The following is a 17,424-nucleotide window of genomic DNA, read 5'->3' as shown; positions in this document are numbered from 1 at the left end:
GAAAAGAAGGCATAAAGTTCACTGAAGAAAATAATTCCTTAAAAATTAGAATGGGGGAGGGGCAGCTAGGTGGCCCAGTAGATACAGCACTGGCCCTGGAGTCAGGAGGACCAGAGTTCAAATCCAGTCTCAGACCAGACACTTAACACTTACTAGCTATGTGACCCTGGGCAAGTCACTTAACGCCAATTGCCTCGCAAAAAAAAAAAAATTTGGGCAAGTGGAAATTAATGACTCCATGAGACATCAAGAAACAATAAAACAAAGTCAAAAAGAACAAAAAAAAACAGAAGAAAATGTGAAATATCTCATTGGAAAAACAACTGATCTGGAAAACAGATTGATGAGAGATAATTTAAAAATTACTGGACTACCTGAAAACCATGATCAAAAAAAAGATCTTAGACATCATATTGCAAGAAATTATTAAGGAAATCTGCCCTAATATTCTAGAACCAGAGGGTAAAATAGAAATTGAAAGAATCCACTGATTACCTCCTAAAAGAAATGCCAAAATGAAAACTCCCAAGAAGATGATAGCCAAATTCCAGAGCTCCCAAGTCAAGGAAAAAATATTGCAAGCAGCCAGAAAGAAAGAATTCAAACACTGCGAAGCCAGTCAGGATAATACAGAATTTAGTAGCTTCTACATTAAAGGCTTGAAGGTTTTGGAATATGATATTCCAGAGGGTAAAAGAGATAGGATTACAACAAAGAATCACCTACCCAGCAAAACTGAGTATAATGCTTGGGGGGGGGGGCAGGGGAGAGAAATGGCTATTTAATGAAACAAAAGACTTTTTTAAAGCATTCCTGATAAAAATGCCAAAGCTGAATAGAACATCTGATTTTCAAATATAAGACTCAAGAGAAGCACAAAAAGGTAAACAGGAAAAAGAAATCATAAGGGACTCAATAAGGTTAAATTGCTTACATTCCTGCATGGAAAGATGATACTTGTAACTAAGAGGAGTATACACAGACCTAGAGCATGGCTGTGAATTGATTATAATGGGATGATAGCCAAACAAACAAAATTAAGGGCTGAGAAAGAGGGATGGACTTGGAGAAGAGGGAAGGAGAGACAGAATGGAGTAAATTATTTTACATAAAAGCAGCATGAAAAACCTCTTATAATGGAGGGGAAAATTAGCGGGGGAGAGGATTGGTAGGCAATGCTTGAACCTTACTTTCATCAGAACTGGGTGAAAGAGGGAATAACATATGTACTTAGTTGGGTATAGAAATCTGTCTTAACCTACAGGGAAGTAGGAGGAGAGGGGGCTAAGAGAAGGATGCAGATTGGGGGAGTTGGTAGACAGAAGCAAAACAATGGTGAGATAAGACAGTGAAAGGAGAGAAAGGGAGAAGAATAAAAAGGGGAAAAATAGGATAGAGGGAAACACACAGTAATCGTAACTGTGAATGGGATTGGGATGAACTCACCCATAAAATGGAAGTGGATAGCAGAGTGGATTAAAAACTAGAATCTTATAATACATTGTTTACAAGAAACACACTTGATGCATAGAGATACACAAAGAGCAAATGTAAGGGGCTGGAGTAGAAACTATTATTGCTTCAAATGAAGTTAAAAAGCAAGGGGAGCAATCATGATCTCAGACAAAGCAAAGGCAAAAATAGACCTAATCAAAAGAGATAAGCAAGTAAACTGAATCTTGCTAAAAGGTACCATAGACAATGAAGTAATAGCAATATTAAACATATATGTACCAATGGATAGCATTCAAATCTCTAAAGGAAAAGTTAAGTGAGTTACAGGAGGAAAGAGTAAAACTATACTAATAGGGGACCTCTACTTTCCCCTCTCAGATTGGATTAAATCTAACCAAACAATAAATAAGAAAGAAGTTAAAGAGATGAACAGAACATTGGAACAGTTAGGTATGACAGACTTTTGGAGAAAACTTGAAGAGTAACAGAAAGGAATATACCTTTTTCTCGTGGTACATGGCACCTACATAAAAATCGACCGTGTATTAAGGCATAAAAAACACAACTAAATGAAGAAAAAGCAGAAACATTAAGTGCATCCTTTTCAGATCATAATGCAATAAAAATTACATTCAATATAGGGCAGTGGAAAGAACAGATACAAAATCGGAAACTAAATAAACTGATCCTAAAGAATAAGTGGGTCAAAGAACAAATCATAGAAATAATCTATAATTTAATTAAAGAGAATGACAACAGTGAAATAGCATACCAAAATTTATGGGATGCAGCCAAAGCAGTACTCAGGAGAAAGTTTATATCTCTAAACACTTACATCAAAAAAATAGAAAAAGAGCAGGAAAACAAATTGGGCATGCAACTAAAAAAAACTAGAAAAAGAACAAATTAAAAACTCTCAATTAAACACCAAACTGGAAATCCTGAAAAATCAAAGGAGAGATTAATAAAATTGAAAGTAAGAAAACCATTGAACTAATAAATAAAAATAGGGCTGGTTTTATTTAAAAAACAAAACAAAACAATATCCACTAGTTAATTTGATTTTTTTTAAAAAAGAAGAAAACTAAATTACCAGTGTCCAAAGTGAAAAAGATGAATTCACTATCAGTTAAGATGAAACTAAAGCAATTATTTGGAGCTATTTTGCCCAATTATATGCCAATAAATCTGACAATCTAAGTGAAATGAGTGAATATTTACAAAAATACAGATTGCCCAGACTAACAGAAGAGGAAACAGAATACTTAAACACTTCATCTGAGAAATGGAAATTGAACAAGTCATCAATGAACTCCCGAAGAAAAAGTCCGCAGGACCAGATGGATTTACAAATGACCCCTACCAAACATGTAAACAACAATTAATTCCAATACTATATAAACTATTTGGAAAAACAGGCAAAGAAGAAGAATCCTACCAAATTCCTTCTACAACACAAATATGATGCTGATATGTAAACCAGGGAGAAGAAAAACAGAGAAAGAAAACTATGAACCAATAACAGAAATCATATGATTATCTCAAAAGACGCAGAAAAAGCTTTTGACAAAATACAATACTCAATCCTACTAAAAACACTAGAAAGCACAGAGATAAATGGAGCTTTCTTGAAAATTATAAATAGTGTTTATCTAAAACCATCAGCAAACATTATACATAATGGGGATGAGCTAGAAGCCCTCACCATAAGGAGTCAAGAAAGGATGCCCATTATCACCACTATTATTCAGTACTGTACTAGAAATGCTAGCTATAGCAATAAGAGAAGAAAAAGAAATAGAAGGAATTACAATTCACAACGAGGAAACAAAACTATCATTCTTTGCAGATAATATGATGATATACTTGAAGATTCCTAGAGAATCAACTAAAACACTAGCTGAAATAATTAACAACTTTAGCAAAGTCAAAGGATATAAAACAAACTCACATAAATCATAAGCATTTCTATATATTACCAACAAAGTTCAGCAGCAAGAGATAGAGAAAATTCCACTTAAAATAACTGTAGACAATATAAAATACTTGAGAGTCTACGTACCAAGACAAACCCAAGAACCATATGAACACAATTACAAAACAGTTTTCATACTGATAGATCTGAACTGGAAAAATATTAATTGCTCATGAGTAGGCCAACAAAATGACATAAAAGATAATTCTACAAAAATTAATTTACTTATTTAATGCCATACCAAACTACCAAAAAACTATTTTATGGAGCTAGAAAAAGTAATTAACAAAATTCATCTGGAAGAACAAAAGGTCAAGAATATCAAGAGAATTAATGAAAAAAATTTGAAGGAAAGTGGCCTAGCCGTACCAGATCTCAAACTGTATTACAAAGTGGTAATCAACAAAACAATTTGGTACTAAGACACAGAGTAGCGATCAGTGGAATAGACTGGGTACACAAAATACAGTAAGTAATGACCACAGTAATCTAGTGTTTGATAAACCCAAAGATCCCAGCTTTTGTGACAAGAACTCACTATCTAACAAAAAGAGTGCTGGGAAAACTAGAAAGCATTTTGGCAGAAACCATAAACAAATTAAGGGAGCATTGAATAGTTATTTGTCAGATCTACAGATAAAGGAAGAATTTATGAATAAATAAGAGACAGCATTACGGAATGCTAAATGGGTAACTCTGATTCCATAAATTAAAAAGATTTTGCACACAAAAAAACCCCCCTAAAAAACTCAATGCTGGCAAGATTGCAGCAGAAAGCAGAAAATGGGAAAAAATTTTATGGAAGTTTCTCTGATAAAGGCCTCATTTCTCAAATATATAAAGAACTGAGTCAAATTTATAAAAATATTAAGTCATTCTCCTATTGATTAATGGTCAAAGAACATGAACAGGTGGCTTTCAGAAGAAGATATCAAAGCTATCTATAGTCATTTGAAAAAATGCTCTAAATCACTATTGATTAGAAAAATGCAAATAAAACCAACTTTGAGATACCCCCTAAAAACTATCAGATTGGCTAATGTTACAGAAAAGGAAAATGATAAATGTGAGATGGGATGTGGGAAACTTGAGACACCTAATCCACTGTTAGTGGAATGTGAACCGATACAACCATTCCAGAGAGCAATTTGGAATTATGCTCAAACAGCAATCAACTGTGCATACCCTTTAATCCAGCAATACCACTACTAGGTCTGTATCCCAAAGAGATTAAAAAAAGGAAAAGTACCTATATGTACAAAAATATTTATAGCAGCTCTCTTAATGGTGGCGAAGAATTTTAAATTTAGGGGACGTACATCAATTGGGGAATGGCTGAACAAGTTGTGGTACATGATTGTGATAGAATACTACTGTGCTATAAGATGTGCTATGAGAGGATATTTTCTGAAAAACCTGGAAAGACTGATATGAACATACATGAGTGAGCAAAACCAGAACACTGTATACAATAACAGCAATACTGTATGATGATCAACTGTGAATAACTTATTCTCAGCAACACAAAGATCCAAGACAATTCCAAAGGACTTATGATGAAAAATGCTATTGACTTCCAGAGGAAGAACTAATAGAAGCTAAATGCAGATCAAAGGATACTACTTTAAACTTTATTTTTGTCTGTGTTTTCTTTTACAACATGACTAATACGGAAACATATTTTGCATGACTGTACATGTATAACTTATATCAACTGGCTGCCATAGCAGGAAGGCAGGAGATGAGAGGGAAAGAATTTGGAACTCAAAATTTTAAAAATTGAATGCTAAAAAGTGTTCTTATATGTAATTGGAAAAAAATAAAGTATTACTAAAAAAAATAGTGAGTTCCCTATCACTGGAATTCTTCAGGTAGAGGATCAATGTTTGAGATGTTACAGAGAACATTCCTGCTCAGATACTGGTTGAACTAAAATGACCTGAGGTCCCTTCCAACTCAAGAAATTTTATTATATTTTTGAAATTTATGGTCTTTATGACCTATGACTGGAAGCATGAAGATTGGGAATACAGTATTTCACCTAGCATGTGTTCTACAGATGGATTAATCTTTTTTCTCCAATTAACTATGCTATTTTAAATTTATAACATAATTTTCTTCATTTTTCCTTATCTACCTGGAAGTTTGTTTACATGACCAAATTTCAGGATTTAAAGAAATCTTTTGACTTTAAAAGACTAATAGATTTAAATCTCTCTTCCCTTCCCCTCCCCCCAACCACATTATAATACTTTACAAAACTTTAATTACCATTTTAGCTTAAAAATAAAATTCTTACCATTTGCTTTATTTAGTTCCACAAGAGTCCCTATGTGCACAGGTAAACAATTTGCATGGAAAGGATCTTTTTCCATTACTCTGAAAGTCAAAGTACTATGTATTATTATCCCAGAAGTGGAATAAAACACTCATTTTAACAAGTTGTCATTGACATATTATCAAGTCATACTAGGGTAACTATATTTATTTGCAGTTTGGATTCAAACAACTAATTTCACTAAATGGCTTGTTCAGCTAGCGCAAACATGGGAAGACCAATTAATGAAAAATTCTGGTACTTGAGAAATATGAATGAATATGATTATAAAGTACTAATATTTTAAATCGATATCATTAAAGTACAGAAAATAATCACTATCAGTAATATTTAAAGATTCTTTCAATGTGCAACAATTTAAACTGACCTAATCTATTTAAAGATTTAAATAAACATCTTCATATCTGTAACTTATTCTTTCATATCTCAGGAGAGTGCTGTGTAGGGCAGATTCATTCAACAATGACCAAATGAGAGGATGCCAAAGAAAGGGCTTTAAATAACAGAACCAATGGCTTGAAATGGCTGTAGACACTTACACTGAAGTCAGCTTGTAGCACATTTTGAAATCACAGTTATAATAATGTCTTTCTGCCAAAGACACTACCACATCCAGATTATCCTGCAGACCATCTACAGATTCAGGAATGACAGTTTCACTAGGCTTATTATACTGAAACACAGAAAATATTGTTATATTAATTGAGAATATGATAAAATTAAATTGCCCAAGATTTTAGAGTATTCAGTTAGGGACATCTGAGTCCCCTAGTAATTTGCATACTTCATTTCAGAAAGGATAAAAGACACTGGGCAAAAAACATTTAATAATATTTAAACAAATAATGAAACATGGCACAAAGTAGCCTCTGAGTTCCCTACCAATTTGCAGATTCCATATTTCCAGCAAAATTCTTCTGAATTTTGTAATTTTGCTAATTTAATCAAAAGGAGAAAGCAGTGAGTGAAGAGAACAAATATTTATTAATTGCTTACTATGTACTAGGAACCACACTGAAAGCTTTACAAATATCTAATTTTCAGTCTCCCAATAACTCTGGGAGGTGGGTGCTCTATTTATCCTCCTTTTATAGGTGAGGAAACTGATGGAGATGGAGGTTAAATGGCTTACTCAGGATTATACAACTAAAAAGTATCTGAGGTCATATCTGAGTATCCTGACTCTAGGCCTAGTGCTCTACTCACTGGGCCACCTAGTTACCTCAAAACCTCTTTGGCCTTCATATTTCCATTATAGATACATATTGCAGTTGTTTTATACTTTCAACGTTTTTATCTCAGATTTTCAAAACAGTCTGCAATAAGCATATACTTACTGTTAAGAACAAGACTTTGTGAAGTATACCTACATGGCATGTGTTACTCATAAAATAACGCAGACAAATACTAGCTATGTCTACATAAATTCATCAGCTAGTCAAAAGAAAAGACAGGACAGGGTGTTCTAAACTGAAGACTAGAGGGTCTAATAATTCTCATTTACTTAAAGTTTAATGACAGGATAAATGTAACGATCACAGTATTGCAATTTTCCCTCACCATGTGCAGACTGTATTTTCCAGGACAAGAAAACTCAAGGACTCAACAAAATTTCTCTCAAAAATAAAGGCATGGTTTTCTATGGTGGAAGAATTGAAAATTTATAACTTTCACATAATCTCTAACTAAAAGACATGGTGAATACTCAGTAACATATTTCTTGGGAGTACAGAACTTTTGGAAGCTGTATGCACTTTTTTCTAGCATTAAGAATATATTATGTGACCTTGAGGAAATAATAACCTCTCTGGGCTTCAATTTCCTCATATATAAAATAAAAAACTGATTAATGATCAGTAAGGTTCTTTTCAGCAGTAATATTCTATGATTTTATTTAATAAATTATTCCTTCCATGCAATAAGCCTTAGACACCTAAAAGAATAACGCAGCAACCAAAAATTCTTTATTAACTCCCCCACCATGTAATTCACATACAAGAAAAATCTAGTAATGCATCATGTTGCAATTTGTTAATAAGGAATAGAAGGGAGATGGAAAAAAAAAACAACTCTATTTAAAGAAGATAAATATTTAGTCAGGGTTCTAGCCTTCAAGGACAAGCACTAAAATTAATTTTAGTTTAAAAATATCCATATTTTAGGCAAATAGTTCATATAGTTCTGAATTATTTGGATTTTGATAAATGGATTAAAATATGATTTCCCAAGTACTAAGACAAACTTCCTTACTATTTTCATTTCTAAAATTTAACCATGAGTGCACAGCCTGCTTGGAGATAAAGGATTGTTAACTCCATGATTAGACTCCTCAACAGATGAAAAAGAAGAGGTCCAATTCTCTTGGACAAGGGGGAGGCAGAATGAAGGGCTCAAGAGCTGTGAGCATTGTGGTCATTCAATTTTTACTTACCTTCTTTAACTTATTCTCAAAAAGAAAACGAAGCAATTCTTGTTCTTCTGTGCACTGCTTGCCAAGAGGTAGGGATTCAAGTAGCTCTTTTTCTATGAAAAATTTTTTAAAATTGAAAATTATAATTTTGATGAAAAAAAATCTATCAATAAGAAAATGTTCTTTACAATATTTGCCCTAAGTAAAGAGTCACTCAAAAGGGGACTCAATATACACTACAAATAAAAACAGAAATGGGCACTAAGATATACTGGACCATCCTCACCTTACAGAAAAGTGCAAGGACCAAATTTCTCAGCTCTCAGAGTAATTCTAAGGTCCTTCAGTTTCCTTTCTCTAATTAAAACAAAAGTGAGGAAATGAAACACACCATTTGCTTTTATACTGAGCTCCAGTTCTCTCAAAAAAGAATTGTTTCCTCATCTGTAAAATTAGGAGACTGGATGATGTCCTTTCCAGCTCTACATTTATGAATTCTCCCAACTCCCACCAAAATCTCATGGTAAAGGCCTAGGTACAATGATAACTGGTACCCTATATTGATGCCACATTTGTATTGGCACTTGACGGTCAGAAGATTTTACATTCACTACTTAATTCTCAAAGAGATGAGGGTTGGGCAGGGGGCAGGAAGAAAGACAAAAATGTAAGCCGATTTACCTTAGCTGAAGGGATACTTCTTTTGAGATAGGAGGGAAGGACAGAATAGGTCATTATAATAAGAAGTTTTGAGATGGGGAAGTTAAAGAAGTTTCCATTGGCTGGCCAAAATCTTCTAATAATCACTTGAGGTAGGTAGATTAAGTTTTATCCCTATTTCACAAATAAGGAAACTGAGTCTCAATAGAGCTGACTTGTCTCTAAAGTCAAACAGTAAATGATGTAACTAAGACCTGAATCCAGTTCTCACTCCTAGTCTAGGGCTCTTTCACTACATCATGCCATCTATCTATATCCTAACAGTTAAGTTGTTCAATCTTATCAAGTCTTTCCTTGATTTTGTAGATTTAATAAAAACATTTTTTAAATTCAGTTAAATGCACTGAATACAAATTCTGTAGGTTTAATTTTCCACAGATGTAAAAGGGAATAAAAATGTCTCAGTTTCCAAACCTTCTTGTGCGGTCAGCATGTGGTGTGATGTTAAAAGATCAAATGCTTCAAAGCAGTAGACATCAAGCTTCAAGGCTTCTTTGTAGCTATAAGTTGCTAAGGTTCGATTATCTAGAGCATCATAGATCTTTCCTCGCAAAAGGCAAATAGAACTCTTAATCTGGTGGAAAAATATAACATATTAGAGTCTGAATCAATGCCTGAAAAATATTTTATAACTAATGGGATTTCTTTCTAACAGACTGGCTACAGTGTAACAGAAATATGAAAACAAAAGTTAAGATGCTTCTTTGGATGATCCTTGCTATGTTCTGATTACTCCAACAAACATTCCCAACTTTTACAGATACCTATTAATGCTAACAGTTATACATGTTATATATGTTTATCTATCAGCTTTGAGACTCCCCATTTATACTCAATGCTCTTTTCAAACACAGAATATGTTTAAATGTTATTTTTGCTCCTGCAAAACAAATAAATAAAATTTTTTGCAAATAACAAATGAGTGATATAACTCAGGGACAATGTATCAGCTTCTTTTGGTAATGCTGTTGAGCTAGTTACAAAGGCAAAGTGACCAGATTTATTCAAAGCCCATTAAATGTGCATTTTAAAAACTATTAGGGATAGGCAACAGTAGGACCTACCACAAATGGATTCCACCCAATTCAGCAGTGAATATGCAATAATGAAGTGGAATGGCACTTAAGAAGATGAAGGAAAGAGCTGTTAGATCTGACCAAATTTTTATATAAAAGAAATTTCAACTAAAGGTGGCATAAAGTAAAGGCACTTACGGGTTGATTTTTTAAAAAAAATCTATCAAAGAAAAGAAAACTCTTGAAGAATGGGAAAAAAAATCAAGAACAGCAGTATTACCAAAAGCAAAAAAGGTAACTCAATAGGGTGATCTGCAGCTATGGATCTATGTGTCTACTTTCTCATCTTTATAAAATCTTTATGACACTGGCCCAAATGAGCAAGCCTCAATGATTTCACCTCCACAACTTCTCTCACATCTATTACCTTCTTTTCATTCATACCAAACCCACCCTAATTCAGGGCTTTGTCACCTCTTGCTTGGACTACTGAAATAGTCTAATTTTTCACTCTGTATCCAGTCTTTCCCTTTTCTAATCTATTCTTTATACAGCTAAGCTGCCGATTTCATATTTCTAAAGCACAGTTCTGTCATGTTACTTTCCCACTGAAGAAGCTTCAGAAGCTCCTTACTGCATTTAGCCCAAGGGTTCTTAACCTGGGGTTCATAGTTCCCCAAAGGATCTGCTATTAGATTTCAAGATGTCTGTGACCTTGGATAGGAAAAAATTTACATCTTAATTTTTACTAATCTCAAACTAGAATTTAACACTTCCTTCATTTATGAATTTTTAAAGAAAAGATTATTCTGAGAAGCGGCTCACAGGCTTCAAATTGCCCAAGGGGTCCATGGCATAAAAAGGGTTATTATTAACTCCTACTTTAGGATAAAAAATGTACTTTTCTCTTTGGAATTTAAAGTCCATTACAATCAGGTTCCAATCTATTTTTCTAGACTGATTACATAATTACTCTACATTTCACATACTCTTAAGCTTCAACCACATTAGCCTACTTGGTCCCCCTACATGGCATTCTGTCCTTTGAGACCTCTGTGCCTTTGCGCAGATTGTCCTCCAAGCCTGGAATGTTCTCCTTCCTTTCTTTCTCTTCTTGGAACTTCTAGCTCCCTTCAAGTGCCATTTCTTAAAAATGGCTTTTCCTGATACTTTCAGTATTTAATGCTGCCTTTCCTCCTCTGTCCCTAAATACTCTTCTAATTTTTCATTTTTGTATTTACTTCCTGTGTACACATTAGCTCCTGAAGAAGAGGGAATTTTTTATTATCTTTCTATCTCCACAGCTCGAATGACTGGCACACTTGCATTTATTAAATGTTTGAACTGAAATGTCACATATTGCATTTGTAAAAATAGCTGAAGGGAGCAGACATTTGCAGACACATTTTATATCAGATCATATGACATGTTCGATGTCCTACAATGGACTAAGAGGTTAGGGGAAGGCAATATAAAACCCTAGGCTGTATCAACTTGGCTTAACAAAAAAAAATTTGACTTGGTAGAGCAAAACATAGGTTTAAAGACTTTCTTTAAACAACCTATTTCCTACATATATGCTACCATCATAAAATACACAAAAGACAATGGAGATAACTTTGGATAAATCAGGTGAATGTCAAATAGGGCTTCAAATAGGGAAGCATACTAAAAGGCCTTGACTATGTGACAGATGTTCTATGCAAAATTAGAATAGAAGATGGAATCCCTAAGATCAGAGGTTTTTTCCAGATGTTCTTATTTGGGAATGCCATAGTTTTAATTACATTGCATTCTGGAACATTGCAGTACTTACTAAATGAAAGCTACACCCAAGATATTCTTTTTGCAATCCACAGTAGAAAAAAAAGTAGATGAAAATGACTCACTGCCCAAATCATGACACTGGACAGAAAACCCACTGTCCATCAATTCTTGTATCTTGGAAAGAAATTTATATGGGACAGTGAAACGGATTCAGAATTGACTAATAGGAGATATTGCTGGGCTGAATTTGGTAAATTGTAATGCTTTCAATTACCACAAAAATCTATCTTTTTAACACCAATATCTTATACTACTGAGACCACAAGCTGAAAGTCAGAGGATTTTGCAAAACACTAGGATTTCAGAAAAATTTTAAATGCAGGTAATTTAAAGAATAACAGAAATACATTTGGTGGGTATAAATAGGTTACAGAATATTATCAACAATAACTAGCATTTGAAAAATAATTTAAAATAATGTAAAAATAGTATCAGCATCAAGGACATAAATGCCTAGGAAAGACCTAACTCCAAGAGTGAGGGATAACAGAGAGAGAACTGAGTCCTGAACTAATGTCCATGAAATAATGAAAAACCCAAAATAAATCCTCTAGTACCAGGGATAGGGAACCTGTGGCCTTGAGGCCATATGTGGTCCTCTAGGTCCTCAAGTGCCACCCTTTTATTAGTCCTCTTTTATTAAGGGATTCAGTTTGGATTCAGTCAAAGGGCCCCACTTGGGGATCTATTGAAGATTTATAGGAAAACATTGTATAGAATAAACTGTATAGGATGAAAGGTGTAGATGTGTTGTAAATATGAACAGGAAGAAGTTCTGATGTAGATGACACTATAGGCCCAATGCTGTACAGTTTGATGAAAAGACCTGAAACCAAGACACCTGTGTTCAAATTTGACTCTGTGTGACTATAGACAAGTCAATCTGTCTGAAACTTAGTTTGTTGTGAATAAACCTTAAAGCACTATTTAAATTACTATTAGCCATTAAGGAAGCAAATGTAAATGCCAGGCAAGGAGATTAAATACTTTCATTAAAAAATGTTAACACCTTAATATTATAGAAACTGGTGTATTATGTACTGATACATAGTAATGAGGCTATATAGGAACACGTATCATAAATAATTGTTGTCGAGCAATGAAAACACCTTACTTACAGACTTTTCCTAGGGTATATTAAAATATTTCCTCAGAAAGAAGTGACTGAATACAGCAGAATAAGTTGAGTTAATTAGGGAAAGTTCCCTAGAAAACGAACCAAAGAACTCACAAAAATAGAGAAGTGAGGACAAACTGGTCCCCAAGTGACAAGAAGCTGAAGGAGGGATTGTGGGAAAGAGAGAAATCCTAAAGAGATTTAAGCAGTCTAAAGAAATAGCTTTAATGCCTGCTAGGACAGGAAAGCACTATACTACCCTCCAGGAAAGAAGGGCGAAAAGGAAAAGTAGAAGTCGTAAAGTAGGTGACCAAAAACACGTTATGTTAATTTGCTTACAACTACACAAAGAAGCCATTTAGTTTTGCAATATAGCACACATGATACTTTTCCATGATATTCCCACAACATATTAACGTTTACCCTAATCATAAGAACAAGCAATGGAAAAAACCAAACACACACCAAGCTACTACTTACTGAAGATTGGGACATTTCCCAGTCATTAGAAGGTTCTTTCAGCCCACTTTCATCTTTCAAGTATTTTTCAAATAATCTTTTGTTAATTGGTTCTTCCATATCAAGGATATCAAGAGCTTGCTGGTGTTCCTTTGCAGCATACTATGTAGAGAATTAAAAAATGTTTAAAGAAGAGTGATTGTTAAAGCTCCACTACATATTGTTCTAAATTTTAAAAGGGCACTAAATGGCATACTATTTCATTGCTTATATTTAAATTTTCCAAAGAGCAATCTTTTCAGATACATATTGGCTTTTCAAAATTAATGGGGAGGTTGAGGGGAGGAGGAACATGGTACTATATTAATTACTCAACAAATATTAATTATTATATAAAAATTGATATAGCAATATTATACTGACCTACTTCATCGCATCACTATTTCAACTTTTTTTTAAAATACAATTTTCTTTTAATTTAAAAAATTTAATAAAACATACTTACATGACACCTAGCAGCAAGGTATCGACATGCTTCATATAACTAGAAAAGAAGTAAATTTACAAAGCCATCAAAATAATTTGAAAATAATGACAGAGATGGGAGATTTGAGCTGATCTATCAGATTTCTTGTCCTTCCTAGCTTTCTAACATGGTCATCAATTATAAAAAAAGCCGGAATGATTCAGTAATTCTGATGTCTTTAAAAAGGGTCAAGATTTATTAACTGCCAGCAATTAACAAATTTTAAGAGTAGACTAATAGCTTCTTCAAAGCCAGATGGATATCTTCACTAGGCAGAGAATAACAAACAAAAGTTTGTTTTTGACTTTTCCATCAGTATAACTATTTGAAATACATACTGGAAACAAAGGGGGTGCCCACTGACTGGGCTAACTTGTGGTATATGAATATAATGAAATATTACTGCCCATAAGAAACAATAAATATAAGAAATTAAGAGAAATATGGGAAGACTGTTATGAATTGAGGCAGAGTAAAGTGGAACTAGAAAACAATATGTGTATAAGATAAATAGGAGCAATAAAACCAAAATTAATCCTGTGTAATTTTAATGTACTTCATTCCTTTCATTGGAGAAGTAGGGGACTATAGGTGTGTACAATGTTTCATATACTCTTAGATGCACTGACATGTCAGGTTTTGCTTAACTGCTTTTTTTCCTCCTCTGTTGTTAGAGTGGGCTGGTGGAGGGACAGAGTGCAGTTTATTCAGAAATTACTATGATGTAAAAAGAAGGGGCATCAATAAAACTTGAAAGACCAAATGTGAAATGACAGGTTAAGAAAAAGATTACAAAACTTTAAGATAACTTACCTTGTCTAGTTTCCGTGATCGAAGGGCATGTGCTGCCCTATGATACTGAGCAGTCAGGTAAAGACACTGGGCCAACCAATAAATGTCTTGTGGTTCCTCTAAAACAAACAAAAAAAATATTGTACACACTATCAGAGACCTAAGTTATAACAGAAGTTTTTAAGACTAATGGTATTAAATAAAATCTAACACTTGTTACTTACCATGAGACAATGAGGCTACTTTGTCCGCCCAAAATAGAGCACTTTGATATTGTTGCTATAAAAAAGTAGAAATCACAGTGTTATTAGAAGAGCCTTATTCAGAGACTTGTTTAGAGAAACCTCCTTGTAATACTATATTAACAAGACAAACAAAATTCAGTATAAAATGGGTTTGTCACGAACATCCACTAAAGATGATTTACTGTGATACCAGAAGAATATTATAAGGTAGTTTGACCTCCAAGGCAATCACATATCATGGGCATTTAAAGACAGTAAGGTTATGGCATTATGGCATTTAAATTTAAGAATTATGTTCAAATTATTTTTGAGTATTTGCTAAACTTCAATGACCAAACAAGACAGATATAAATAAATTCCTCTACAGTATTTGGGAAATAAAAAATGAAGTCGGCAATGCAAAGCCACATTAAGGCTGAAAAGAATGACACGTATGGCTAGTTTTATTCCCATGCAATCTTTACACAGTCATCACCATTTTGTTTCAGTTTCTCTTGATGAAAACTAGGAATTGAACTATTCAACTACCACTTGAGGATTATTACAGGATAATTCTAGAATATATTTTTCCAACAGTTAAAAATCATGTTAGACACAAGTATATATGCCCTAAATATACAGTAAGTGAATACCATTTCACATTCAATTTGCTAGAATTTTGAATTGAAAATGATGGTCTTTATTGCACTAGTATTCTTTATTTGCCTCTTTACTAGGAAAAACATAAGCAAAAACAAAGATTTATCAAAATGGGCAGAGACAATATGCCTCAAGTTAATATTGCAGATTTGGGAGCATTAAATAAATGCATACAGCATGCACAAAAGTGTGTAAGAAAAAATCCTTAAGCCTAACTGGCAGTATGAAAAAATATACTACTTCATGAAAATTTTATGTTGATGCAACGATTCTTTTTTTTTCCCCTTTTTGGTGAGGCAATCAGGGTTAAGTGACTTGCCGAGGGTTACACTGCTAGTAAGTGTCAAGTGTCTGAGACTGGATTTGAACTCAGGTCCTCCTGACTCCAAGGCTGGAGCGCTATCCACTCATCCTCAAAGAACAAGATTTGATCTTTATAAGATCCCACCTGGAAGAGACTTTGGGAGCCACCTAGTCTAACCCCCTCATTTGACAGATGAGACAACTGAGCTCTGGAGAGGTAAAAGTGACTTGCCCAAGGTCGCACAGTAACTGCCAGACTTGAATCCCGGTTGTCTGACTATAAATCCATTCTTCTTTCCATTGTACATCTTTATCTATTAAACATCACTAGCATTAAAAAAAAAGGCACACAGGGTGTCCCAATACCAAGAAACACAGTCCTCTCAAAAACAAATGCCTTGCAACTTTATACCTAAACTAATCCCGTATTTGGTCATTTCTTCCTAGAAATCACCCACAGAAACGTATCCAGCACCTGATTAATGCAAGACCTTGAGGGGACTATAAAAGCAGGCAAGACTCTCTGTCCTTTGCGTGCAGGCACCTGGGAAACAGCAGCCGTTTTTGCCTTTCTTTGTATCCCCCCGCACTTAGGCTAGAGCTAGGCCCGGAGGAAGAGCCAAACCGGTTTGCCGACCAACTTTCCGCTCTCCATAACGGCATACTTTAGATGATTTAATACGTCAAGTTAAATAATAATCCACACATGGCAGGCCGAACGCCTGATGGTAGAGACAGTGGGGGCCAGAGGGCTGCAGGGGGGGAGACCCCGCTTTTCTTCAGGCAGTGGTTTCACTTTACCCCCAAGAAGCAGCAGCACTCGGGGGGCGGGGGAGGGGAAGGGTCTTAAAAATCCGGTGACATTTTTACCAGAGATAAAAACAAGTGTCAGGGGTTTCGGGAAGACGGATGAGGCCCCCACCCGTCACACCTCGACCCCAGGCCCCTTCCTCTCCCAGGTCCGGCGCCCAGCCTGACACTCGCCCGGCCGCACACACAACAGGTTCCCCTGCCAGGCCCCGGACCCCACTTCCCCGAGGCTCAGGCCCAGGCTCCGGAGCCGTGTCCACACAGGAACACACACACACACACACACACACACACACACACACACACACACACACACACACACACACACACACACACACACACACACACACACACACACACACACACACACACACACACACACACACACACACCTGGTCTATGTACTGGCGGACGCGCTTCCGCAGCCGCTCCAAGTTCATCTTCTCGCGGGGACTGGGCCGGCGCGTGCGCAGGTCAGGGACCGAGGGGGGCGGAGGAGGAGGAAGAGGAAGAGGCACCCAGCGTGCGCACTAAGGGGGGCGGGGCGCCGCCGCCGCAGCCGCCGCCTCGTGCTCTCTGCCCGGGGTCACCGGACCCGTAGCCTCGGAGTCCCTCAACTCCCCCCACCGGCCCCGGCCCCAGAACGCGCCGGGACTCCCGCGCGCTATCTCCGCACGCTGCGGGCCCCCGCGGCCCAGCCCCAGAGCCCGCCCCGGAGTGTGACTGCAAAAGACGTTCCCCCGGAAACTCAGCTCGCAGCGATGGTTCCAAGGCCTTCCCGACTTCCCCACC

General features: G+C 35.7%; 1 protein-coding gene across 1 annotated transcript in view; it reads right to left on the bottom strand.

Moving 5' to 3' along the window:
- The window catches only part of CDC16 (cell division cycle 16), a 64,113-nt gene extending 46,904 nt beyond the window's left edge, over nucleotides 1-17,209 (bottom strand). Inside the window, exons 1-9 of the mRNA XM_020965169.2 lie at nucleotides 17,025-17,209; nucleotides 14,860-14,914; nucleotides 14,657-14,754; nucleotides 13,823-13,861; nucleotides 13,339-13,479; nucleotides 9,313-9,472; nucleotides 8,200-8,291; nucleotides 6,308-6,441; nucleotides 5,730-5,809 (exon numbers count right to left, since the gene is read on the bottom strand). Coding sequence (XP_020820828.1) covers nucleotides 5,730-5,809; nucleotides 6,308-6,441; nucleotides 8,200-8,291; nucleotides 9,313-9,472; nucleotides 13,339-13,479; nucleotides 13,823-13,861; nucleotides 14,657-14,754; nucleotides 14,860-14,914; nucleotides 17,025-17,072 — 847 coding nt within the window. The 5' untranslated portion in view covers nucleotides 17,073-17,209. The remainder of the gene's footprint in view (nucleotides 1-5,729; nucleotides 5,810-6,307; nucleotides 6,442-8,199; nucleotides 8,292-9,312; nucleotides 9,473-13,338; nucleotides 13,480-13,822; nucleotides 13,862-14,656; nucleotides 14,755-14,859; nucleotides 14,915-17,024) is intronic.
- Nucleotides 17,210-17,424: the final 215 nt, after the last annotated feature.

Source organism: Phascolarctos cinereus, unplaced genomic scaffold, assembly GCF_003287225.1.
Source record: "Phascolarctos cinereus isolate Bilbo 61053 unplaced genomic scaffold, phaCin_HiC Scaffold_7;HRSCAF=346, whole genome shotgun sequence".
NCBI lineage: Eukaryota > Metazoa > Chordata > Mammalia > Diprotodontia > Phascolarctidae > Phascolarctos > Phascolarctos cinereus.
This window is presented reverse-complemented; position numbering and strand designations above follow the sequence as displayed.